This window comes from Crocodylus siamensis, chromosome 2 (genome assembly GCF_052110815.1).
Source record: "Crocodylus siamensis isolate JL-2025a chromosome 2, ASM5211081v1, whole genome shotgun sequence".
NCBI classification, from domain to species: Eukaryota; Metazoa; Chordata; order Crocodylia; family Crocodylidae; genus Crocodylus; species Crocodylus siamensis.
Window position 1 is genome coordinate 175581768 of NC_143396.1, and position 26945 is coordinate 175608712.

Below are 26945 nucleotides of genomic sequence, written 5' to 3' on the forward strand. Positions count from 1 at the left end.
GTAGTAAACAGCACAATTCAGAATGCAGTTCATCCTTGCCAAACAAACATGCCCAGTGGCCTGTATGAGAAATAATTTGCTTCTAAAAGGTGTTGGTGTGACAGCCCTAGGGACTGTTGTCCCTTGTTCATGAATGTAACAGGTACAGCTGTGTGCAGCAGCAGGAGTGCCAGCTTCCCCCACACAACACTTCCAGAGTCTTGAATCTGCCTTGGAAGAACCACTTATAAGTACCTTGGCCTTTTTGCTAAGAATGCCAACAAACCTATGAATCAATGTCACTGTGGCAGTCAGGACAGTTATCCACTAGGAACAGGGTGTCCATTAGAAATATGAACAGGGTGTGGTGGCCCAAGGCAAGATATTCTCATCCTCCCAGGACCTGCTATTTGTTGCATATCCCTAAGAGTTATCAGTGCCTGTTCACTTATGGTCATGTCACCAACTCTCTTCACTACAGCTCTTATCTGTCACGTTTCCTTGCTGTCAAAAGCGTTTTTGTGGAATTCAGTTTTCATACAGGCCTCATATTACTCAGTAATTAGGGTTAGCAGCTGGCCGCAAGAATTTACCTAAATTACAAGCCCTTTGGGACAAGAACTGCCCTTTCCTTATGTTTCTGTGTTGTGCTTAGCCCAGCCGAACTCTGATTGCTATCTCTAAATACTCAACATATTCTTTAATCCTATTTATTATCTTCATAAGCACCGTGTTTCCTAATAAAAATTTGGGGGTCTGGTGTCAGACTCAAATTATTGTGGTAATGATTTTTTCCCTCCTAATAAATTTTGATTAGAATGCAGTTTATCCTTTTTCCAGATGAATTGCCATTATTCAGGTTGAGTTTGCTAAAATAAATTAAGACCAACACACACAGCAATCAAGACATGCTCATGCCTTTCCCAGGAGTCTCTAACCCCCTGAAAGGTGTACATTCCAAGTGGAGCAGATCCCAGAGGAAGCACTCCTATCTCTGACAAGCTTTTAACTTAATGTCCAAACAGCCAAAAATAATGTAGAACTATAGAGGTGCAGGTGCACACCATTGTCTTGGCAGGGGCAGTTTACTCAGCAACATTCTCCGTGGGAATTACTGTGCATTATTTAATAGGAGAATTTCTCTGATTCAACTCGCATGCGCATCTTATTGCAAACACAATTCAAACCCTTCCAAATGCTCCTTTTGTTAGCCCAGAAATAAAATATTTGCAGATGTGCCTTGCTACAGCAGCCTCTCAGACTGTAGACTGTTGTGGGAATAAGATAAAAATTACCTTGGCCAAATTCTGAGCTGCAGATAACACAACCTCATAGCATTCATTATTCTCCTTGAGTCTCATTGTTCTGCAGGTCAAAAAAGGGAGAAAGTGCAGTGGTCAATCCCCTTCTGATCCTGAATCATTCCCTGGTATCTTTCTATCTTCAGGTCTGCATGGAGGGAATAGTGTAGACTCCCTTACTCTTGTCTTGTACTGCTTTTATGTTTAGGGTGTTCCCCAAAGAGCCAGTTAGCATGGTTTCCCTTGCAGAGCAGAGCAGGGAATGCTATCAGGATGAATACTATAAAATGATTAGCTAAGATTCTCCTACCTTATAATGAGGTCTTTATTTTTTAAATTAGAGGTCATCTTTGCAGCTTTGTACAGTCAATATTAGTCTATATGTAGACATATTTAGGTTAATACAGGGTATTTTTAATGCCAGTAGAAACATTTTAGGAATAAAATACTATAAGCCTGTACATCCAAAGCATTGCAGCATTTGGCAGTGTATTGAGCACAAGAGTGTGAGACATAGGACATGAGCTCCATTTCTTTTCTCAGGCCAGTTCTGATCTCATTAGTTTTGAAGACTGGTTCTGGTGTATCCCAGAGTGAGTTCTAGAAGAACTGGGTCTGTTGGCTATAAAAGAGTGAAAATACTTTCTCAGCTCTCATTTTCTAGCATGAATTGTAAAAAATAAGTTAGATTTTTAATTTTTTTCAAAGATAGGAACTTTTTTAAGAGTCATTTTATTTTAATCCGTGTCTTCTTAAGGCTGTCTCAACACTAAGAAAATGCACTAGGTCTGGGTAGCATTTCTTAGCTAGCACAGTGTTTTATACATAATTTATCATCTTCTGTGAATGCTAGATTAACCATGACTAGCTAACACATTATTGAATGATTGCCTTTTACATATCAGAGGCAAAATCATGTTTCAGGTTGTTCACATTGGGGATGATGAAGCTCTGTGCATATGCTGGATCCTGTTAGTGTAGAAGAGCAGGGCTCTAACTAAAGACATGGTCATTTTCCCCTAGATCTGCGTCTAAAAGTACAATTTAATTAATATATTATTTTATCTCAGCATCCATCATCTTAATTCAGAGTTGTCCTTTGAATGACACACTCCAAAGGAAAGCACAAGACAGAAAAAAGCTTACTTTGTTTATCATGAAAATGTAGCAAAGCATTAGACTGAGTGTTTGCAGTTTGGCCTGTCACTGTAACAAATGGAGAATGCAACAGAAGTTCTGGCTTCAATAGCATGAAAATGGGACTGTTCCAGGTAACCATTTTTTATTCACCTGTTTCTTATGATGGAGGGAAAAGGAGATTTTCACACCAAAATAATACAACCTATTTCTGAAAGGCTGATAAGTGCTTAAATGGGTCATGAAATGAGCCATGTGTTTTCTTTGTGCAAGTCATAACCAGTAGGGTTGACTTCATCAGGGTTTTGGTAAAGGCAATGAGTGTTGTTTTACTTGGTGGCAGTTGCTTCATTTATAATTTCACTGTGTCCTCATCCCCCTGCCCCCACTTCATGTTTATAATAATACATTTCAGTAAATATTATGCTTGCTGTAGTCTTGCCTGGGTTGTGATACATGGGTCACTTTGGGATATGGTATAACACTTTATATTTAAGTGTTATGCATGTCTGGTGTTATGTGACAGAGGACTGATGGTGCTGAAACACTGGGCTTGATGAACTGCTATTATGCCTCAGGTAACTATCTACACTGGTACAATATTAATTGGACAACTTGTGTGCACAAGGTTAAAACCATATGCTTAAGTATTTCCCTGGACTAGGCCCAGACTGTTTAGAACCAAGAGAATCAATCCCTAACTTATCTCCTACTAGGCCAATGGGATGGGAGAATAAGATGGGAAGGATTACCAGTTTCTGTTGATCCAAGCAGTATTATTAAATGAGATGATTCTCCCTTTTAGTTGCATAAAGTGTTGCATACAAAAAGTTTGGCTTGTTAGTGTAGTTAAAACCAAGTGTAACAATTTGGATAGCATACATAGAATAAATGATGGAAATGGTCACAATATAAATATAGCCATACAGAATTTATAGCTCTTACATAATTTTGAGTTATTGAAAAGTAACCAGGAGAAAATCGTTGGCAGAATTTAAACTACATTTCTTAAACTGGGAAGGCATTGCAGTTTGAGAAGTAAACTGGGGAAGGGAGGAGGGGCAGGAAGAGATGGGAATAGGACAGTTCATTATACAACTTTATTCACTCTTTACCTCTGAGAGTCACCTGTTTTCCATAATATTTCCAATTTACTGACGATCTAGGGCATGAAAGCATGTAGGGAAAATGAAAATGTTTCTTTGTCCATTTCAAATAAGAATCTGAATTGTTTCTCTTACAAGGGACCTTGGAACGACATTGTCCCATCTTCAAGTCCTATGGATGGCTCGTTGTGGGCTCACAGATTTGGATGGAATTTCTTCCTTCAGCTCTCTTAAGGTAAGCAAAGCTGTATCACTTCAAATTTTCCAGCATCCTCTTATAGGGTTGCTAAATTTAGCTCATAGTTCTCTTCCTATAATTATGCTGGTAGCCCTTTTCTTTTTATTCTTAAGGGACTTCGGGAGTTTGTGAAGATGCCAACGTATTTATTTTTATTAGAACACTGGCCTGCTTCTAAAAACACTTACTGTCAAGCACAGTACTCACTTCTGTCATAATCTTATTGACTTAAGTTGGCACTAGGAAACACCATGTCTGAGTGAGTTTTTGAGCCTTCTGATTGATTCTGTTCAGGTTTTTTTACATTTATGTGATACCCCATAGCCCAAAAAATTTTAAGCAAACCTTTAATGTAATTTGGGCAAGCCTGTGACGGATGTGCTCTGTTTACTCCTTGTAGGAACTCTATATCGCCTATAACCATATTTCTGACCTGAGCCAAGTATGTTTGCTAGATCATCTTGAGATTCTGGACCTGGAAGGAAACAATATTGAAGACATTAACCAGATTCAGTACCTGGGACTTTGTAGCAAACTGAGTAGTCTCACAGTGGAGGGGAACCTTATTTGCCTTAAGCCAAGCCCAGAATCTTCAGAGGTAAGAACATTGTTCAGACTCCGTGGGCGCATCTACACATTCATTAATGTGCCTTAGATACTGCATGTATTTAGTTTAGTCTTTCTTTAATAAAGTACTAACTAAGTTTGCAGTACCTGGAGTTACTGCGCAGTAGCACTGGGACACAGTTATTTGGTGATGCTTACTGTGCATTAGCCTCATAACACTATATAGTAGGCTAGTAGCATGGGTTTTGCTGTTTCACGCTACTGCACAGTGTTATGAGGCCAATACACAGTAAGTGTCTCGTGTAGATATGCCTCTTGTGTTGAATTTTGTACACACTTGTTTATCTTGAAGCGGTAAATCAGAAATTTATAGAAACACATCCACTGAATAGTTATTGATCACAGGTGATGACAGAATAAGTCTTTTCCATCCATCATTTGTTTCTGAAAAACGCACCTTTCTCATGGTCACAAGACAGAACAGCGGGAAAAGTAATACCTATTCCTGGCCTCTTTCCTAATGTCTCCGAAGGACTGTTAATATTAGCAGGAACAGCTTTCATAAAACATCTCCTGGTACATATGAGTATGGGCATAATCTAGCTTAGCAAATAAATTGTTCTTACATGAATATTTCTTCCCCATGCTAGTGAACTCCTTCATGCAACTTCAGATTTTTCCCCATTTGCTCTAAGCTCCATAGGGGTCATCAGACAATAACTTTCTCCTGCTTACTAGCCAGCCAAGCCCTTTCCCTAGGTCACTAGGGAGCATGAAACAGACTTTTAAGCTGTTTTTTTCTTTCAACCTCCATCTCATTTTGGTGAAATTCTAATTTTTCTGCCCCCTCTGTAATATGGTCTGCCCAGGGTCCTCCCTGTCTCCATGGCAACAGAGGTACCATGGTTCTGAGCCTGGGCTTATGAATGTTCCTGATATCCAGAATTCTCTGCTTCCATATATCATGCGTGACAGACTCCAAATCTCCATTTATAGTAGTGTTCTTCAGGGAAGACTTTTCCCTGTATGTCCTTCATTTTTTTTCCCCCTTGGTCTCAAAGCTTTTCTCTGAAAATTTCTACATTAAAAAAATATTTTGGCTTTCTTAGGATGCTCTAAAGGACAGTGCTTTCTGTCCCCTCCACACTCAAAACATCCAGCAGGCCACACTCAGTTCTCAATGTGTATGGGTGCAAGTTCCATACCAAAGGAGTTGGGTAGGCCTTGGGAACCAAGATCCTCGGTGGCTTGTACATGAGGCCCATGTCAACAGAGTTGAGCAGGCTGCCATGAAACTAGATCCCAGTCAGAGTGCAGGCAACAGCCATGCCACCAGAGTTGATCAGGTTGGAGGAAAGCCTGACTCTAATTAGTATGCGAGTGATGTTTTCGATGAGACAGCTGAGCGGGCCGTATGGAAGCTCTGTTCACTGACTTCAGATCAGAATCAGTGGGATGAAAAAAGGAGTATATTTTTTTAAAGCTTCTCTGGCTTTCTTTTAGACATGGAGCACAGCTTGCAGGGCAGGTATGTAAGGAGGTTTTACTGAAGCCTTTTTAATATCTAAGGAAGTCTCCCCCACTAGCAACCAGCATACAGTGTAGTAATTAAGAGCCCCTTCCTAAGGGATGAGCCTACATCCTTTCTTTCTCCGGCCACCAGGGATCCTACCGGACATCAGGGAGTGTCAGGGAGACAGGCAAGATATGTGTTTTCAGATAGCTGTTTTGATCTTCAATTTCTAGTTCCCCTTTAATTGGGCTTTTTAAGGTGTTTTTTTTTTTTTTCTCAAGTCTAAGCAGATTTCCTGTCCAGTTAGAAGCGTTTTCTCTCCTGCCCCTTCCTCTGACTTGAGGGTGAGCACTTAGAAATAGGAGGCTTTAGATAGGGGGGCTATATAACAGAATTTGCTCATTGCCATATGGCTATGGTTATTAACAGCTATTTGATCTTGCTTCCAGGGTAGCCTAGCCCTCAGTACAAATCCTAGACTTCATCTGGGGGACAGTGGGGAACATTTTTTCCTCCTAGATGATGTGTGCTTCCTATGTTTCCAGCAGATGACTCTTTAGAAACACAGGGTGTCACTAACTGCTAGAGGTAGGCTTGTTCACATCCTGGACAGAAGCTCCTATGCCATTCTTTAGTGTACACCAAGAAGGAAAGAAAGACATACTCAAAACTGTGGGAATACAGTCCAGACTATCTAGCCCTTTAGTGCATCATAGTGCATGTGAACCTATTTTCATTTAAGTGAACTGGAAAAGTAAAAGAAGGGCACATGAGAAAAAGAGGAATTTAGAGATGAAGGCAATAACTCCTTTAATGCAAAGGTCTGTTTTATGGTTTCCATCCTCCACCACTGAGATTAAAGAACATTGAAGGAATAGGCCACAATGATTATAATCAACTTCTTATTAATCTAAAGGTCTTGGTTCTCAGACTTGATATAGGTGCTGATAGAATCATCTTTCTTAAACCCCACATACACAGACACAAAACTTAGTGCAGGAGGAATCTATCCTAGACAAAAATCCAGTACTGTTTAGCTCAGTACCTGGGAAGCTGAGGTAAAGGAATTGCTGGCTCATTCTAAGGTGATAAATGCCCTCCTGGAGGAAGTCTGTAAATGTTTACTTATTTCTTGAGCTTAATAGGATCCTAGAAAAGTAGGGCTAGAAGGGACCCTAGCAGGTCAGCCAGCCCAACCCCTGCTGAAGGCAGAAACATTCCTGTTTAAACCATCCAGTCAAATGTTTGTCTAACCTGCACTTAAACATTTCAAACAACAGAGATTCCACAAGCTGTCTAGCTAATGTCCCAGTACTTAACCATTCTTGTACTGTATTTACTTGAATCCAAGAGGAGGCTTTTCCCCTCATTCAATATGTACTTGGAGCAGCCCTCTTAAACTTTCCAATGGTATTTTCAGCTTGGAAGTCAGTTATTCTAGACAGTCTTCCTGAGGGGCAGTCCTAAATCCAGACTTGGAAAAGAAAGTTGTTGTTTACCCCCTCGTCGCTATGGTAATGAGAAGTACCCCTGTGGCACCAGGCTTGGGTATGTCTGTACCAGGTTCATGGCATTCCTGGGGGTGCTGTTCAAGCATGCCTGTCCACCCAATCCCACTTGCCAAGTGCCAATCCTAGAAGCAAAGTTCTGAAGCCATCTTGAAAGCTAGGGGCAGACATTCAGAAGCCTGAGCCTGAATTAATTCAATCTTTGCAGGTTAGTCTAACCTGGCTAGGCTGAGCCGGTTTGTAACTGGACAGACATTCTCTCTGGACTGAGGAAATTCAGGCACATGTGGCAGTGGCTCAGGTTAGAAGCCAGGGGGCACTAGAACAGCCCTCCCTTCCCTACCAGAGTGCTGAGCTGAGGCGGGGTGTGGCCAGGCCTGGGCAGGACCTCTGATTAGGGGGTCTGCCTGCACCATCCCAGGCTTTCCCCTGCTGGCTGCTAAAGGGGTGGGAGTGTTACTAGACCCCAGACTCCTGCTAGCACTCTGAGGCAAGGTGGGTGTGCAGTGAACACATCTGTTAATGATACGGAGCTTTTCAATCTCCCTCTCCCTGCTTCTTTATACTGTCCGCAGCCAACTGACAGGTGAGCAAGCCAGCAAGGGTCTGATAACAGTGATTATCACCTCATCAGCAAAACACTAGCCTCGCTCCATTAGCTCAAACTCTGCATAGATTCATAGATTGTTAGGGGCTGAAAGGGACTTTGCAGATAATCAGGTCCAGCCCCCCCACTGTAGGCAGGAAGACAATTGTGGTTAGGTGACCTCAGCAAGGTGACTGTCGCATCTCCTCTTGAAAACCTCCAGGTACAAGGTGACTGTACCACCTCTGGAGGGAGTTTATTCCACAGTCTAGACACCCTGACAGTGAAGGAGTTTTTCCTGGTATTAAGTCACCTTCTTAAACAGCCTTCTTCTCATACAGCTTACCATCTGACTAGTTGATTAGATTCAAAGAGCCTTAAGCAGGCCCTGTTCTGTCTGCCTGTCCCAGTGAAATTGAAGACATACACACAGACACCTCTCAACATTAGCTAGCGTACCACATGCCTAGGGTCCATGGGGCTGGGGTCTATGCTGTGGTAGATGAGAGGGAGGTGGGGGAAGGATTCCTGCTTAAGCAGCAAGGGGGGAAAGCCAGGCAGACCCTGCTGTGTCTGCAGTCTCTGCTGGAGCTGCAGCCAGGGAGCAGAGGGGAGAGGCTGGCCCTGCTATGGAGCAGAGAGCCCTGCTCAGCCCAGAGACCATGCTGGGATGCTGAGGGAGCCTGGTTTATCTTAAACCAGCAAGGAGTCTGGGACAGACATTGCATAAACTGGTTCGACCCAAATAAGTTAAGACTAATACTACATTCAACCAGGTTTATCCCCAACCAGTTTCAGCCATTTTGAAACTGGTTTATGTGCGATGAACATCTGTTCTGTTACAGGTTTAACCAGTTTCTGATAAACTGGTTTATGTGTAACATCTGTCCCTAGCCAAAGGCACCTCCTAAAGCTGGTTCCAAGTACAATGAAGATAGAAATCTGTAGGACCTTAGAATGAAAATTCACAGGAAGATGCAATGCTCCTGTTGCTTCAGTATAATCATTAATTTACCTTTTAAGAAACATGGGGAGTATAGAGGGATGGGGTGGAGAAATGGAAATGGAATACAAAGTCTTTGAGCAAGGACATTAGCTTGGATCTTGTCCAAATTAATTTATTTTTAAAACGATATGAAAAGATTTTCTTTTTACCTTTTCTGGCTTGTTTGAAAAGGTCCCACCCAAGTGTTCTGTATCTTCACACTAGCAGTTAGTTTCCCTGAACCTTTCTTATCCCCCTTTGCACTGGCAGAATTTGATTATCTCTGCTGTTTGGGAACTAAACTTCTCAAGCACAATAGATCAGTTAGCTAAGTCAGATAACCCTACTGTAAAATATGTCTGCCTTACTGTACCTGATTTTAGACAGATTTCGGTAACACAGTAGCACAGAGTTACTCTTTCAGTTTCTTTTCACTCCCTTTTTACTGCTTTTAAGAGAGTGCATAATGGAAACCCATGCTGTAACTAACCCAGAGAGGGAAGGCAAAGCACCAGTATTAAATCTCACACATTAAAAACCTGTTCCTTTTCATTCTCTGTCATTGTATCCTTTTCTCATCCTGTAAGCCACTTAAAATCCTAATATCAGGTTGAAAATCACCAGCCAAAACTTCAAATTCTAAAATGCATAGAATTTTTGTTCTGGGCAACTGTCTACTCAGTGTTGTGATTGAATGATTCAGGGTCACCCTTATAATCTGTTGTGCGGTGTCAGGAAATTCCTAGAGGAAAGGAGACCTTGAAATAAAACTTACTGGTATCATGTTAAAGCAAGAGGATCTCTTGAAGTTATCCTACTTTTCCAGACTGTAGGCCAGTCAGAAAGAGTAAGAGTGCCTTGTGGACACCTTGCCTCTTCTGCACAGTCAGAATGGCCATCTTCTGTCCAGTTGGGAGTATATAATCTCCCATTGACAACTACAGTAATTAAGAACAGAATTAATATCTGGAAAGGCTTTAACATGATGTACAATTGATGCACTTACAGTTTTAATTTCAGTTTTAGAGAAATAACTGATTCCAATTATTATTTCTTGTATCTAAAATGAGGAATAGCTGTGGATGAAGCAATAGATCTACAATTTAAATGCACTCACTGTGCCAACTTCATACAAGGAGTCAGCTTCATTCAGTTGAATCTATTTCCTAGAGCAGCAGCAAGAGCTCTGAAGATATGTGCTTGTGTCTGAATGCCTCTTTGGGAATGCCTACACTAAAACCTTTATCTAATAAGTTAAATAAGCAGAGACTTTATGCACTTACTGGGAACACACAAGTAGTTGTTCTCAGTTAAAAGAAGCGACTTACAAACCTTGTCTTTAGATTACTGCAATTTTCTTCATCCATACCCATGAGACATAAGTTAAATGAGGTAATTAGTTTAAGCTTTAATTGCAGCAAAAATGTCCCAAGTTATTAGTGCTAGGCTGTAAGCAAGATACAATGTATGTGCTTGTCCAGGTGTTTCATAAGGTAGGACATTGTAGGGTATTCTTCAAGAGCTGAATCACTCTGTATGGCTGTCACACAGGACTGATATAAGGCATAAGGAAGAAATCAAACAAGGGGCTGGCACTATGATTCCTCTTTATAACAGGCCATTAAGACATTCACACCTATGGAATTCATTTCTCCACAAGGCTATTGGTGAAGTTAAGCTTGAAAGCTTAGGTAGTATCTTTAAGAGCTCAGTCATTTAGTACAAGTGTGGCTTTTTTCACACAAGCATATAACAACTGTGAAGATTTGTAGCACCTTCTTTTATTTAATTATTGGTTTGATCACAGGTTCCACTGAAGGCAGCAACACAGTGTCATTCCTTTGCTAACATACTTTTGCTTCTCAGAGATCCAAATCTAGAGTACCTTCCATTTGTTTTCCTGCTTTGAACTTGCTGAGCTGCACTTCAGAGGCAGCTTCTGGAACTATTTATAATGGAAATTATTTTATCTCATTGATAGTTCAGACGTGGCTGATATCATGATTCCCTGGGAGGAACCAAATGTCTCTACAAAAAATCAAATCAAAACAAAAACCCTCTCTTTGCTTCTAGTGGACATCCTTGTCTAGGGCTGCAGGCCGACATCACATTTGAAGCATTTCAGATGGCTTTCAAGTCTTTCAAAGGGTAAACTGTCTATATGTACATACCCTTCGAAGCACTCCAAAAACAGCTGAAGGACTCCAAAATAGTGCCTTTGGAAAAAGTCCAAAGTAAAGTCTCTGCACAGGTCTGCCTTAAGATGTTTAGTCAGCACAACATGGGGTGCCAACTTCAAAGTGCTCAGAACCATTGCACTTACAGTGGTATATGCCCCAGCAGAATATTGTGCTCCTGTATGGTCCAGAAGTTGTCATACTAAAAAGCTCAATAATGTACTTAACAGTACACTGGGACTCACTCACACATGCACAAATGTACTCCCTGTACTCTCAGGCATTAAATCAAGTAATGTAAGAAGACAGACCCTAACATCATTATTGGCAACAGAAGCAGATGACAAAAATCACCTGCTCCATCAACTGTTAACTGAAGACCTGAATAGACATAGGCTTAAGAGGCTCAAAAGTCATAAACTGTTTGTACATGAAGCCCACAAGTTCCTGGAAAAGCCTAGGGATACTGAACCAAACCTTTGGACAGCAGTGGCAGTGGTGACATGTAGGGGGTGCACGTGCACCCCCTGAGAGCACTGGTGTACCCCCTGACAGTCAGCGCTCCCTGCTTAGGCGATGAGCAGGGGGGCAGGCGGGAGTGGCAGTGCCCCCCCTGCGAGTGCCAGCCAGAGAGTGGGGGCACTAGGTAAAGTGCCGCTGGCATTTCCAGGAGCACCAGGGCTGCTTCTGTGAGTGCCACTTGTGCTTCCTGGCCAGTGAGATTGGCCACAGGGAACACCTCTCATTTGGCAAATCTCAGGTGGCACCAGTCGCCCATGAGCAGTGGAATGGGCTGACCACTGGGAAAGATCAGATCTATTCCTACAGCATTTTATATTGACATCAAACAAGTCCCCCATTGGTTACAACCTTGACAGAGAAGCATGGGTCAGGCTAAACAGAATGAGATATGGATGCTTCAAAATAATGCTTTACAAAATGAACATCTTGGACAGCCTCCTGTGAGAATAGTGTCCAACAAACAGCACAGCACTTAATTGAAAACTGCAATCTTTACAAATGCCCAGGCAGGGTAGATGGAATCTGCACATTGAGCGATAATACCAGACAGTGGTTCATAGATTTGTAAGTTGATATCTGATGTGATATAAAAGAGAAGAGAGAGCACAACATAGGGCCTTTTGGGTCCTTCAGCATCCCACGGTGCTCATCTCTTCTTTCTCTCCACTCACCTAGAGGGGGGAATGGAAGGAGAAGAATAAGGCAGGCTGTCAATGAGTATTGTCATTCTGTCTCTGCTGTCCCAGACCCCCTTACCAGAATTGAGAGACTGGAAACCTCTGTGCCCCCTATCCCCACCCCAGAGTTCAGATTTCTGCTCTTCAGCCTACCCTCCTGTTGTAATTTTTAGGGACACCTCTACAGCTGCAGGTTTGCCACTGAGTACAAGAAATCAAACAAATGAGAGAGCATTTATTCACCACCATATGCTCTTCTTTGAAGCATCCAACCTCAGGTTAACACAGGGATGTACATTGCTAGATAGTATTCCTTTCTCTTGCCTATTACTGCATCCGTTTTTCCCAATTTACAATTAAATGCCGGGAGCAGTGACTGAGCTTCAAAAGGGGTACTGGAGGAGGCATGGGGTAATGGCTGAATTGTTATGGTGGTTAGTGTGCTGTACTAGGAAGTCAGAGCAGACTCCCTTAAGGGAAGCTGAAAATGCAGGTCGTAGAGAAGTAAGGCTGGAAGGGACCTCAGGAGGTCCCCCAGCTTCCCAGGCAAGTGCCTTAGCCACTCAAAAACTGGGACAAGAGACTGCCCTCTTCCTCTTCTTTGCTGCCAGTCTGCATGTATGCCCAGTGCATGTGTGCAGACAAGTACATACATGGACAGACTATGCAGCCAGCAGTAGAATTCCTACCTGTGTCACTGGGTTATCAAAACTGGAGGCTTAAGATGACTAGGAAGGGAAAAGAATACCGCTGTTGGTGCCTTCAGTCTTTAAAGATGCCTGCAATGGGGTTAGATTATAACTGTTCTTGATCTCTTCAGATGATGAAAAATTAGTGACCGAATTTTCTGCAGTATGGTTGAAGTGTAGCTCAGCAAGTATTTTGCATGCTGTTTCATTTACAATTGCAATACATATACATAACATGGCACACAAGATGCATTTTCAAAGAAGACTGCAAAAGAAGTTCTCTTTAACTAATTGCTTGGTAACACATTGCCACCTGATCCGTACAGAGTTTGTCTATTGGTGATTGTGTAACTAGTGTACCAATTACTGGGATAGCTAGACTTAGAGAAGAATACAAGGTTTAAAGAAGAGTCATTGCCCAACTATGTATTGTTATCTCTGCCTCTTCCTTGTTTGGATTTAATTTTGTAATCAGTCTAAGAAAAGAGATTCATCAGCCAATTAGTGACTCTGTTTATGGGAGGCCATCCGTGATAATGGTATGTCTTTTACAGGGCCCTAAAAGAGGCTATTGCACTATTTCATTCTTGTCTTGCCTCTGTAACCTTGAGTCTGTCCTCAAACCTCCTCTGCCCTAAGATGCTAAAGGTTTTTTACTTGGGCTCTGTGAGTCACTTCACTTCTAGAAATGCTTCTTCTGACTCATTAGGGTATAGAAAAGTCACTTATGATGTGAAAAAAAATAGATGTAGATCTCTTTTCATGTTCCCTAGCTAGGCAAAGCTAATGTTGCATACTACAACTTCTGTGTAAGAACTCTCTGATTCTTTTTATCTACAGAATGATCCAGCTAGTTTTACTCCTCTTTCTTTAGGCTGCCTCTTTGCTTTGTCTAATTTGATTTCTAGATGAGCTCATCTTCCTCTGTCATCTAAACTAAAAGCAGCAAGCTGATGATAAATACTGTAGTCCCTGTTATAGCTGCTGTCGCAGTAATGCAGCATGAATGTAATATGATGCTTCTGTCAAACCAGATGGGGCTATAAACCAGAAAACTAGAGCCAGTGCATTCTGCATAGGGCAAGTGCCACGTGGTGGAATGGTGGTTGGTTAATACTGTTTCTAAATTAAGATGAAAGACTCAGTCTAGTTAATGCTTGCCTCTTCTTACCAGTAACCAGCAAACATATAGAGCAGTGGTCATATAGAGTTCCCCAGGGCTTGGTCCTTTGGCCTGCATTGTTCAACATCTTCGTCAGTGACTTAGACGAGGGGGTGAAAAGCTCCTTGTTCAAATTTGTGGATGACACTAAGATGTGGGGAGACATGAGCAAGCTAGAAGAGAGGGACAGTCTACAAACTAGATCTGGACAGGTTACAGAGGTGGGCAAATAAGAATAAGATGGGTTTCAATACTGACAAGGGCAAGGTACTGCATCTGGGGAGGAAGAACCAGCGGCATACCTACAGGCTGGGGAACTTCCTTCTTGTCAGTACGGAGGCAGAAAAGGATCTTGGAGTCACTATTGACTCCAAGATGAACATGGGTCGCCAATGTGGGGACGCGGTCAGGAAGGCTAACCACACCTTGTCAATTTAGGATTGTGCTTAAATTCCAAATCTAACCCTATGGGAAGTGTTCCCCTTTGGTTCATCAGACACTGGGTTTGGCAGCCTTCAAGAAATACATATTTTAGTCGTGCTATTACTTAATTTATGGGGATAAACCAGAGAATCCTAAATACGGGGGGGGAAGGGGGGGGCACTCCTGGATGGGTTCATCTAGTTTTTTCATGCAGTGCAGGATGCCAGTGTCAATTCTGTATAGCAAAGGGATGCTGTGGCAGTGGTTTGCAAACAAACCACAAATTAACCTTTTCTTTTGTCCGCTTGGGTCATCAGTTCATGGTCCATTTGAGCCTCAATTCACACATAGAGAAATGCAGTAAGATTTGAAATGCATGGTAACATTTATTACGGCTGTGCGAAACAGCACTTTTTCATTTCGACTTCTGTTTTACCATTTCAAAGGGACAGTATTTCATTTTGCTGTTTCAAAGCACAGTTCTGTTTCATTTTGTCGGAACTGTTTCCACATTGTTTCAATGCATTTCAATATTTTGCTCATAGGCTTTAATGGGGAATCACAAAAATGCCTATAATTTTGTCATTTTATGCCTGATTCAGATGAAAAATTCAGGGATGGTAGCCCTTTCTGACAACACGAAACCTGTTAAGTTTCAAGGAGATAGGTGCAGGGGGTTTTGTGAAACTGCACTCAAACTGTTCAAAGCAAAACTAGTATCACTTGCCGGCAGAGGCAGCATGCTATCATCCTGCACGCAGATCCAGGGGCCCACTTTCCCCAGGAGGAGTCTGGCACAGCCCCGCAGCTCTCCTTGGGGGTGTGGGCCTCCAGATCTGCACACGGGGTTTCAGCTTCTGGCTGGGGAAATAGCCCAGAGCTGCTGCCATCCCCAGCTGACAGCAGCAGCCTGTTGTCATCCCGCATCATCCAAGGGCCCATGCCACCCTAGAAGAGCTGGGGGGAAAGATTGGGGAATCAAACTGGGAACTGGGGGAATGTTTAGGGACCTGAACGTGCCCCCAGTTCGATTCCCCCAGCTCTCTGATCATTCCTCCAGCTCTTCCTGGGGGCATGGGCCCCTGGATCTGTGTGATGGGTTTTAGCAGGCTGCCGCTGCAGGCTGGGGCCAGCAGAAGCACCACAGTCTTCCCGGTGCTTGACATGAGCTGCGCCAAGCAGCTGCCACTGGTCCCAGCCTGCAGCAGCAGTCTGCTGAAACCCCATGCACAGATCCGGGGGCCTTGCACTCCCCCAGTAAGAGCTGGTGAAACGATCAGAGAGCTAGGGGAGGAGATCAGAGAACTGGGAAATTGAACCTAGATGTCAATATCAGAGCAGTCCTTCCCTGACCTTTCCCCTCCCTCTCCTTACTTTCTGCTTAGCTGCAACCAAGTCCGGCTTTGAAACTTGAAAAGTTTTGAAACTTTCGAAACATTTTGAGTGCCCGCGTTTCATTTTGAAGCTGTTTTGAAGCCCTTTGTTTCATTTTGATTTTGCTGTTTTGAGCTCAAAACGTGTCAAAACAGCTTCAAAACAAAACACTTGTCAAAATTTCTCACCGCCCTAATTTATATCTGTTGTTTGAGATGGCTTGGTTTGCCCTCTTGAGGCCATTCATGCTTTAAAACGTAGCGCTCGCACAATGTGAGCATTTACCCATTGCTTATAGTACTTCTGTTTGTCTTGGACAAGCAGTTACCTTACTCTCCATTCTTTCAGGTACCAGACTATAATTACAGAGCTGAAGTGAAAAAACTCATCCCCCACTTAAAATATTTGGATGAAGTCCCAGCAAGTCAAGTGGCTATCCCTGCCTCCAGGAAGATGAGCAAGGACTGGCTAATTGTGAAGGATTCTATTAAGGAGGGTGGCTTGGCAGAAGATATTTCTGGATTAGGTATGTCAAATTTCCCACCAGGTCCATTTATTTTATCACTGTGAGAAAAAGAAAGAATGTGAACAGAGCTGGACCCCTAAGGGACCAAGCTGAACTTGCATGGCTGGGAGGTAGGAAACGCCATCCTTTTACTTGGAAACTGAGCATATTGGATATGGAAATGGCTGTGGGAAAATAAACATGGAGCATTACCATGCTATGGTAATGTACTGTCATGGTCATTCTTTGAAATGTGAATGTGTTTGTAAACTGATGATCAGAACCTCCATCCCACTGGAGCTGCTTTGTGTTGCTCCTGCATAGCCAGTGGAGAACTTCTACAGATTTGGAGAGTAGTCCAGTTGGCTAGAGCTGCCATACTAGCTCCTGTGCTGTGGAGTGTGGGGCCATGGCTGGAGGATGTAGAGAATTGTCTGAATTTTTACACTCTGATGATCCTCAGATGGAACTGTGAGATGATGAGCCTGACCCCCAACTAAGGTCAGAGAAATGGCAGTGTGAGTCAAAGCATTAAGTGAGTCTCATCTGCATGAGAATCTAGTCCTTAGTACAGTGATTCTCAACCAGGGTGCCACGGCACCCTGGAGTGTTGTGCGACTCTTTTCTAGGTTCTGTGGGGTGCCTCAAAATATTAGCACTGTTAGGTGTGCAAACACCCTGATTACCAAGGTAAACCAGAGATTTCAGATAGGAATCCATAGTGTCAAAAACATTCTGACCTGAAAGAAGAATTGCTCCGTTATTTTTCTGACATCCAGAAATGAATGAAAGCTAAGAGCTGAGATTTTCTGAGGGGTGCCTTGAGTCTAACAAGACTGAAATTGTCTGATTTAGTATTTATTCCGAGGGCATATTTTGAACTGAATAAGCAAAGTGACAGCTCAGAAATGAATATAGTAGACAGAAACAACAGAGTACACAGAAGAGTCAACTGAAAAGAAAAACATAAAAGAAAATCTGGAAAATTCCTTGCTAAACTGTCTACAATAGCTGTCCTCAACTCTCTCCAGATCAGGACCCACTCCCATGTAGCCGGGATGTAGCTGGGTCTACGTTTCCATTTAGCACAATGGGAAGGACAGGATGGTCACGTCCCACTGTTGTTTATGACTTGCTAAGGACTGAGAACCTGTGCTCTTCAAACCTGCCCATTCCGGTTTCTCTCTCTGTCTCTGTCTCTGTCTCTCTCTCCCCTCTTATATCCATTAAATTCATTAGTGCTGAGTACATTAGCCTGAAAACAAATCCATTGCTCCCTTGCTTGTACCTTTGTTACAGATCAAATGGTCATGCTTTTATATAGTGTACTACATGCACTTTACCATGTGGAGTTAGATATTACAAAGTGTTTCCTATCACAGCTTCTATTGCTTCCCATTAATATGGGCAACAAGATTGGTTTCCTGACCCCCATGGTATGCTCGCCAACTGTATGCCATAAAAAATTTAGTTTATTTTGGAATAAGTACATAGACTTGTAATTTATTTTAACCCCAGTGGGTCCAAATCATTGGTTGGAAATAATAGGTATGATAGGAATAAGGTCTTTTTTAAACCTGATCCTCAGTGACTCTTCTTTGGCTATGCAAGTTGCTGCTCTGAATAACAGAATAGTTAGTAGATGAGGGTAGCAGAAACAAAATAGAACTAAACACAAATTAGTGCATTCATGTTATTACATCCACGCTTGAATATGACCTTTAACCGAGAATTGGTGAGATCAAATGCTTAGATTAGGAAATTCCAAACATTTTCTCTTCTCTCTAGCAATGCTAACTCAGCTACTTTGCTCCTGCTGTATCCTTTTCAGTTTTGCATTACTAACAAAGACCAGGGCCTAGGAATAGGATTTGGTACCTAACGTATAGCTCCTAAATAAATGCCTGAATTATTACAAGTGTTGGGGAGTGCTCAGCAGGACATTTATGTAGGACCATAGATGCCAAGCACCAATGGGTGGTATACTAAAGCGTACGTTTAATGAAGGAAAGAGGAACAGAAGATGCTACCTTTTGTGTGACTGAGATGGCACAGTTAGGCAGCCTTGACTTTGGGGTTTCCCAAGCATTTGAATACTTGTTCTTGCATTTTAACTCTACACTAGTACTGGTTGTTTGTTTCCAAGAGGGAGAGGAACAAGTGGGGTTTGTATATTTTCTAAGTCACTCATTCTTGCTGGCTTTCATTGCCCCAGTGACTGCTGTGATCTGTCTCTTAAACCTATAAAAAGCAATTGATTTACACTCAGGCCATTCGTAGGCTGCACTGTAGAGCATCTGCAGCACATACTATACCTAAGATCATGCACTGTTTTTGAGACCCTGCAGCATTTCAAAAAGCATAATGGGACATGTAAAGATTCAGCTTTAACTTTGTGTTCATTGGCTTTTATGAGACCCAGCCAGGGTGCTAACATTATAGAAACTCAGAGTAGTGCATTTAATATACTTTATGTTCTGTGGTTAAGAAATCTGTCACTGAAATGAATAATGGAAAGGTGTCCATTAGCATCTCAGGGTATGGATAGATGTAATGCCTAGAATGTGCTAAAGAAACTTTAAGCCCCAAGAGTTTGGATGTACAGGCCACTTAAGACTGGTTTAGATGTCCTGGAATGTTTTGAAAGTACACTGGGAAAATCAAGTACTATTTTGAGCCAGTCCCCCAAGAGCTAGTTCAATGTTACATAGGGAGACAGAGCATTCTGTGCCTAGTGTCTGTAGTCCTTCAGGTATCCCTCTTCTCACCCCAACAAATGCAGGGCAATGAGGCTGCTCTGGGGTACAGCCAGGACTTTATTCTGTAAACAACATGCCACAGTCTACACAAGTAGGGAAGCAAAGCATCCATGTCAGCTTGCCTTCCTGCTATACACACTGAGCAGAGGGGTCCCTGGCTCATTTATGATGAGGAGTGGGAGTGGAGAGGTTGTCATATGCTTGTGGGAGGGAGGGGACTGTGTGGCCCCCTGCTTGTGGCTCCCAGGGGGCTGGGTGCTCTGGAGGGGCCTTGATTTTGTAAAGTGTAATTACGTTCTTTATGAAACTCATGGAGTCTTTTTTTGAGAAGGGGGAGTAGGAATTGCAATTGAGGGCCATGAAGGCTGCTTCTTTCTTGGTAACCAGTGAATCCTGATCTTCCTTTACCTCCACTAGAATCCTGGGGAAACTCCAGGCACTGGGAGGCTTGATGGTCTGGAGAGTCTACCTACCGCTCCTTGGTGGTGTCCTGGCAGCAATGTAAACCCTAGAAGGTGACAGTTCTATTTGGAACCCTTAGCATCGTATCTAGGGACATGTCTGTCCAGGGACAAATGTGAACCGGTTTCCAACTAGAGGGTGAAATGTTATGTCTGCCTGTACACTCAGTGTGCTTAAACAATTTAATCCCATCAGACTAGAACTCACACTTTGTCCACGGGCAGGAGAATGCCACATATAGCCTCTTGTGGGTTACCTGGACCATGTGTGAAGTGAGGCACTCATTCCTTACTCCCCCCCTAGAGCCCATGGCTGAGGAAATAGAGCCATAGTTATACATATGTAGCTCTCTCTGAAGGGCAGTGTAGCTGAGCCAGCCTAAGTGTGGAAGCAGTAGTAACAGCATAGGGCAGGAGCATATTACTAACTTCTTGGGGAGGTTGGTAGCAGTGAAGGGATTGTAGCTGAGAGGGGGGTAGGAGTCACACAGCCTCTTGAGGTTACCTTTTGGGAGGTTCAGTTCATGTACTACCCTCTACTCTAGTTTGGTGATCCTCAACCTATTTTCTCGGTGAGCCATACAGGCAGTGCCTAGTCCATCCACGAACTGAATTGGCTGGTAGTCCCAATGTGGTGCCTGAGGCAGGGACAACAGGCACCATCCATGTGCGTGCAGGGGGGCAAGGGAAAGCCGGGCTCTAATGTGGCCCTGCAGGGGAAAGGATGCTTGACCTGGCCCCATGGCAGGGGGGGGAAAGGGGTATGGCACAGTCCCAATCCAGATGCAGGTGGAAGGAATATGTCCTGGCTCCAACCAGCCGCACAGGGCTTGCAGTTTGGGAATTTGACAGAGGGCTGGATGGCTCTGTTAATTGCCACTTCTCCCCAGCTGCTAAATTTCTGGACTTCTGGAGAGCCCCAAGGGACAGATGCAATGGCTCCATGGTGCCAGAGGTTGAGCACCCCTGCTCTAGTTTGTACCTAGAAACCCAGACTATACCACTAAATACGGTGTTTGCTCTAAAGTCCTTGCCCTAAAACCATGCATCCCAACAATTCTGAGACCAGAGTGATTGTTGCACATACTCAATTTCTTGGCCCATTTAAAAATAACTATAAAGAGGCCTTGTATCTCTGATTCCTTTCAGGAATAAGCAGGTTGCTCAGGTTGTGCTTTTTGATGAAACTGGCTGTTAGGAACAATTAGGATCCCATGAAAATACTGCCAGACTATTCTGTTTTTGCTGCCCCTTTGCTTTATTTCCAAATAACTTGAAAACTACATGGAAAGGTGTAGATGTGTTTGTGCCAGAAGGCAGCTAGGGAGTGTTGCAATGCAATGATATGGAAAAGGTTGTGTGCCAGCAAGCATATTGGGCATGCAATAATTACAGTTCAGTTTCTCATGGCAGGACCAGCATGCTCGATTCCCTGTAGCACCAAGTGACTTGCCATTGCTTTTGTGTTAATGAAAAATGGTGTATTTTAAACATTGCATTGCCACTCCTACATTATTAAAATGTCTCCTAGATTCTTGCCTAGGGGAAACAACAAGAAGGCCTGGCTCTGATCTGAGACCTGCTACAGCTCACTTCACACCAGCTTCCCGACTCTGGACTTTGCAGAGGCCTACTAGTGCAGGGAGATGTAGCGATGCCCATCTGCTATCCAGTAGCAGTCCCGTTCCAGAATTCAGTGCCTCTGATGAGGTCTTCCCAGAAGACAACTCCAGTGACCTGACACATGGTAATAAACTCTCTCTTACTTTGTTCCTCCTGCCGCCTTCCAGCCAACTACCTCTCCAAATTCTTAATCCTTACAAAAGCATGTGGCCTCAGCAGCACTGGTAGTGAACTTGCTTTTCCATTGGTCTTTTGTTGTGATGCTTGCGCTGATTGGCTAGAGTGCTATCTTGTTTCTGTCACAACAGAGGATGAAAGTCAAGTGGGTTTGACCCACATTCTACTCTTTATTGCCTTTTCCAATAGTATACATTGCAACAGAGTGCCCCAGCTAAAGATCAGGCATGTCTTCCTACACCTCCCTCCCCAGGTTTTGTTTTTTCCCACCTATGTTAATCAAAACCCATTCTCATCAACTCTTTTCTCTACAGACCATCTCTACTGGAACTCATTCAGATCTTGTTAATATAGAACCATCTCATCCAGAACCATCTGGACCCTTCATTATGTTATAGATGTCTGAAGTGCCCCCAAAGAGTAATAGCAGGAGTACAGTGGCTATGCTTCATGACCCATTCACAAGTGGATCATGTGATCAAAGCATGCGGTGTGCAAGCCCCAGTTATGTATTCCTGTAGAAAACACTGCTGCCTGTTTCATGGGTTTCCAGGATGGTGCTGCCCCTCAGCCTGAAGGATCACTGCACTGATTTCAAATTTCTGCTTAGCTTGCCAGTCTGTAGGTCTAAAGTATAGCACTGTGCTTGGCAGCCTAGCAACTTGGCTCCTCCCTCCAGGGAACACTGCAGAGTCAGCATGCCCCCAAGAATGAGGTGAGGAGAGAGGACTTTATGTCTCTCTGCAGCCATCCCTTAGGCCAATTCAGGATTGCTGCCAAGGAGATTTGGAGGCAGCTATGTCCAAGCCATTCTCAGATGACAGTGTATACATGACAAAGGAAAATGAGGAGATTAAAGGGAAGTCACAGCCACTGGCAGGACTCCTGGGGTGGATGAGTAGGGAATGTCTGACATAGCTATGGCAGTTCTGTTTTAACCCACTCCTGAAGACTCCCTGAGTAAGGTGCCCTGGTCAGTTGTCAGGAGAAAGTTGAACTGCTGTAATCTAATCAGCTCTGCAGAAGGAGATGAGATGTATTAGCCCCCAGCATTTTGGCTGTGTCTGTTGAGTAGTCACTGGTCCAAACTCAGTTTTATCGGGCAGTAGCTGAGATGCTCTGCCTTACCTGGTGATCCAGCAAAGCCAGGTCCAGTGAAGCACACTGGGAGTATATGATACTTCACATCCAGAGTAGGTCCAGGCAGTTCATGAATGAAACATACAACGTTCTTGAGAACAGGATCTCACCACAGTTACAAACTGATTGTCTGTATAAATTGTTGAAAGCTGGAGAGAAATGCCTTATTTTGTTTCCTTTTTTGCTAGGAATCAGCCAAGTGATATGCGGGAACCCTATCAAGGCCCTTCATGCACGGAGACAAAAGCTAGGTGTATGTTTTTTTTTTTCTTCTATTCTTTATATTTCTTTCTCCTATACCTTGCATACTTGTCTGATAGACCCAGACAAAATTACCTTTGTGCTAACCGTAGACCATGATGGTACTTCCTAGATTTCCACACCATTCTACAGTCCAAAAAAGAAACTATAAACTAAACCAATGAGTTTTGGAAAAGGCAGAGGTTCCATGGCCTTGATTCAGCAAAACATGCAACACGTATATCTGAGGGACCCCAGTTATAAAGAGGAGTGAGGGAGCATGGAAAGCCACAGGAGGTGTGGAGGAAGACAGCAGAAGAAACTGAAGAGCTGGAAAAAAATGAGCAAACAGTGTGGTGAATGGGGTATGGTGCTGAGATTTCCCAGCTTCCTGTTCAGAGATGGATTGGAGAGAGCCACAGGGGAAAAAAATTACTCCAGAAACTCAAAACAGGAACATAGGAAAGTAGGGCTGGAAGGGACCTCATGAGGTCATCTGCTCAAGGAAGGAACAGCCCTGACTAACCATCCCAGCCAAGTTTCTGTTTAATCTGCTTTTGAAAGTTTCCAAGCATGGAGCTTCCCTACATAGCCTGTTCCAATGCCTGATCACCCTCATGGTGAGAGAGAACCTCTTAATCTCCAGTCTAAATTTCCCCTGCTGCAGTTTAAGACCATTGCTCCTAGCTCTGTCCCCTCCAGCCACAGAAAAAAGCTCATCACCAACCTCTCTATAATCATCCTTTAAGTCTTTGAATTCTGTGTCAAATCAACCCTCAGCCTTCACTTCTCCAGACTAAGTAGCCCTTGTTCTTTCAGCCTTTCCTCATGACTTTCCTCCCCGGTTCCTAATAATTTTTGTTGCCCTGCACTGGACTGTTTCCAACCTGTCCACATCCTTCTTGAAGTGTGGGGCCTAAAACTGGACATAGTACTTCAGGTGATGCCTCACATGTGCTGAATGGAAAGGAAAAATCACTTCCCTTGATTTGCAAGTGAAATACCTATTAATACAAGGCAGTATGCTGTTGACTTCTTTTACAACAAAAGCACACTGCCAGCTTATATTCAGCCTGTGGTCTACTGTAACCCTCAGGTCTTTGTCTGCACTGCTGCGGCCTAGCCACTCATTTCCCAGTCTGTATTTGTACATGCAATTATTCCATCCTAGGAGCAGAACTTTGCCCTTGTCCTTGTTGCGTCTCATCTGATTGATTGCAGGCCACATATCCAGAATGACTAGGATAGACTAAAGCCTAGCTCTACTCCCTGAAGTATCTATAACTCCAGCCAACTTGGTGTCATCCACAAAGTTGCTAAGCATGCACTCAATACCATCATCCGAATAATTAATGAAGGTATTAAACAGTATCAAACCTAGGATCATAGGCACTGACTCTGTGAGTGCTCCAGGGTTCAAGAACCTACTGAAAAAAATTAGCAGATGCTCATCACCCCCAAGCTACAGCCATTTTGGTTTTGACATTAAAAAAAACAACAACACCCTGCACTTTACCTGAAGAAGCAGTGTGTTACTTAAACCCAGTGCTGCAGCATCTGTAAAGACTGGGCACTTCAACAGGGCTTTTGGGGGCTTTCAGCTAAAGTTGATTCAATTGGCTATTAGCTAAAAGCCCCACTAAAGTGCCCAATCTTTACAGACACTGGAGAGCTGGGTAGAAGTACCATGCTCCCTCTTCTGGGCATGCACAGGGCTTGGTGCAGGAATGTGCCACATTTAACATAAAGTGCCATTTTTTGTTTACATCTTCAAGCACCCACCAGCAAAAAAACAAAGTCAGCGCCTATGCCTAGGATAGACACCTGGGGGACCCCACTTGATACCTCCTCTCAATTAGATGTTGAGCCATTGTGTCATGTAACAAAAATGCTGTTGAGTATCAGGACCCATCTTAGCTAAGGAAGGGAGAGGAGAGAGCCCCAGTAGGGAGAGCTGTTAATTTCCCTAGAGGGAATTGGAAACAGTGGACTCATAGAGAACAAATGGAAAATGCAGGGCAGATTCTGAATTCCACACTCATTTAGGGATTTAGGGCGGCTTCCAGCTCCGTAGTCCCAGAACTGGTCAACGGCTCATTTAGATGGGATGTTAGTAATAGAAGTTATTGCAGAGTAGATATAGGATAAAACAAAAAGATTTTATTCACTCACCTGGCCTCACCCTCTTATGAATAAGAGGGGAGGCCGGTTGGAACGAAGCTGCAGTAAATACAAGTATAGGGAGCGTAGATATGCTGTCTAAGCTGCGATGAGAGGCAGTCGAGGAGTGGAGTCTCTGATGTTTCTTCAGTTACAGTATGCTGGATACAAAGGGGGTCTGTTGGTTCATGGGGTTCCAGAGCCAGCCCTTGCTCTCCAACAGTGGAACAAGTCCAAAGCTAGGTGCGGCTGCCGGCTCTGTAGTCCCAGAACTGATCAACAGCTCATGAGTGGGATATACAGTACAAAACTGTAACACGGTGAATCGTTGTCAGTTGTCGGATTTTTGAGGCCTTAGTCTTCGCTGGGGTACGCCCAGATGGAGAGGCTGAGAACCGGTCTATAGGGTGATCAGGCCTGTAGAGTTTTCCGGTCGTCGTCTCTGCTGTTTTCTGTTTCTTTGCCTCTTTATAGATGTTGGTTGGACTGCCTCTGTGACACTAACTATGATATAAGCTGAGCATACAGGGATAGGATAGTTTCTTTTACATAGTAATTGCTAGGCAGACTTTTTACATAAGTTTCATTTCTGCAAAAATAACACTTCTAGATAAGAAATGAAATCTACAAAATGCGCATGTGTAGCTTAATGCCAACAGAGAAAAATACAAAGCATTCATTTAGCTTACTAGTTAAGACTTCAAGGTTACATAAATGTGAGAGTGCCGTGCGGCAGTTATACAGAAGAAAAAAAAATAAAACAGTTACAGCTGCAATGTGTAATTTGACATATTACCCATGACAAAAAGTACTGGAAAAGGTGCTAGTTAAAGTGAAGGCATCTCTGCTCTGCTGTGTTGCACCCAAGCAGTGAAAGTTTTCTGAGATGTATTAGAACAATCGGCTTGAAATCCAGTGCATCTAAGTGCCAAAAGTGTAAGGGAGCCATAATGGAAGGCTGCACGGTCAGTCCCAGCCTGACATGTTTAGCATGGTAGCTATTGTAGGTGTAGATTGGCTTAAACCTGGACCTACATATCCAAGGGACCAAAATCATTGCTCTCTTGGAATCATAGCAGTACTGGGTTTTCTAGTTTGAATCTAAAATAAGCAGGTATCATGAACGGGTTTGTAAGCAAGCACAGTACTTTTTAAAGAAAATCAGAATGAAGAAAATAGTTGTTTATCAAGTTTAGAAGCCCAGAGTTTGAAAACTGACTTGGTTGCTTGTCAAGAGCAATAAATAGCAAAAGAAGAATCAGGGCATCAATGGTAACCATGTTTTTTCCTTGTATTGCATAGCCTTTAGCAACAAACCCATTCAAGCTGCATGGTCACAGGGTGGAACACTCCTGTGATTCTGGAGAAGTTGAGGTCCAGAGCCGTGAAGATGTCTTTGCTGAGTTGAAGGCATGGAGAGAGCAGCATAAACGGTAAATTTTTGGGAGGATTCTAGATCAGCATATAGTAAATGAGGGGATTCCGCCTTTGCTTTAGTAATACCACAAGCTCTTCAGCCACCTGCTGGCAGTTTAGGGGAATTGCCTTTTGTGCATTCACATCTACCCGGACAGGTCCAACCTGCTGTTGTTCCTTCTGCAGAAAAACTTGTGAGAGAGGGGATGGAGGAGGATACAGTCTATGATGATGCCAGGACAGAACCTTGCTGATTCTGCACAGGAAGGGCTTCATGAACACTAGAAAGTACAATGAATATATTTTCTTTTGCCAGTGGGTAGGATGTTGCTGCTTCTAGCAGTGTGCTCCTCCAGACAGCAAGTGGGGAGGGCAGGATTACCAGAAGCATTAAACTATCCAAATGGGACTTTTTTTACAGTTAACTGCAATGACAGAACGATGAGACCATCATCAAGTGTTCTTGGTAATCTTTCCTAAGTATAACAACTAATCGTTCAGAATGGTTAAGGGAGACCTG

General features: G+C 43.2%; 1 protein-coding gene across 1 annotated transcript in view; it reads left to right on the plus strand.

Moving 5' to 3' along the window:
- The window catches only part of LRRC56 (leucine rich repeat containing 56), a 121016-nt gene that overhangs the window by 80094 nt on the left and 13977 nt on the right, over window positions 1-26945 (plus strand). Inside the window, exons 5-10 of the mRNA XM_090034920.1 lie at window positions 3662-3758; window positions 4162-4359; window positions 16293-16470; window positions 21201-21416; window positions 22798-22862; window positions 26312-26442. Coding sequence (XP_089891046.1) covers window positions 3662-3758; window positions 4162-4359; window positions 16293-16470; window positions 21201-21416; window positions 22798-22862; window positions 26312-26442 — 885 coding nt within the window. The remainder of the gene's footprint in view (window positions 1-3661; window positions 3759-4161; window positions 4360-16292; window positions 16471-21200; window positions 21417-22797; window positions 22863-26311; window positions 26443-26945) is intronic.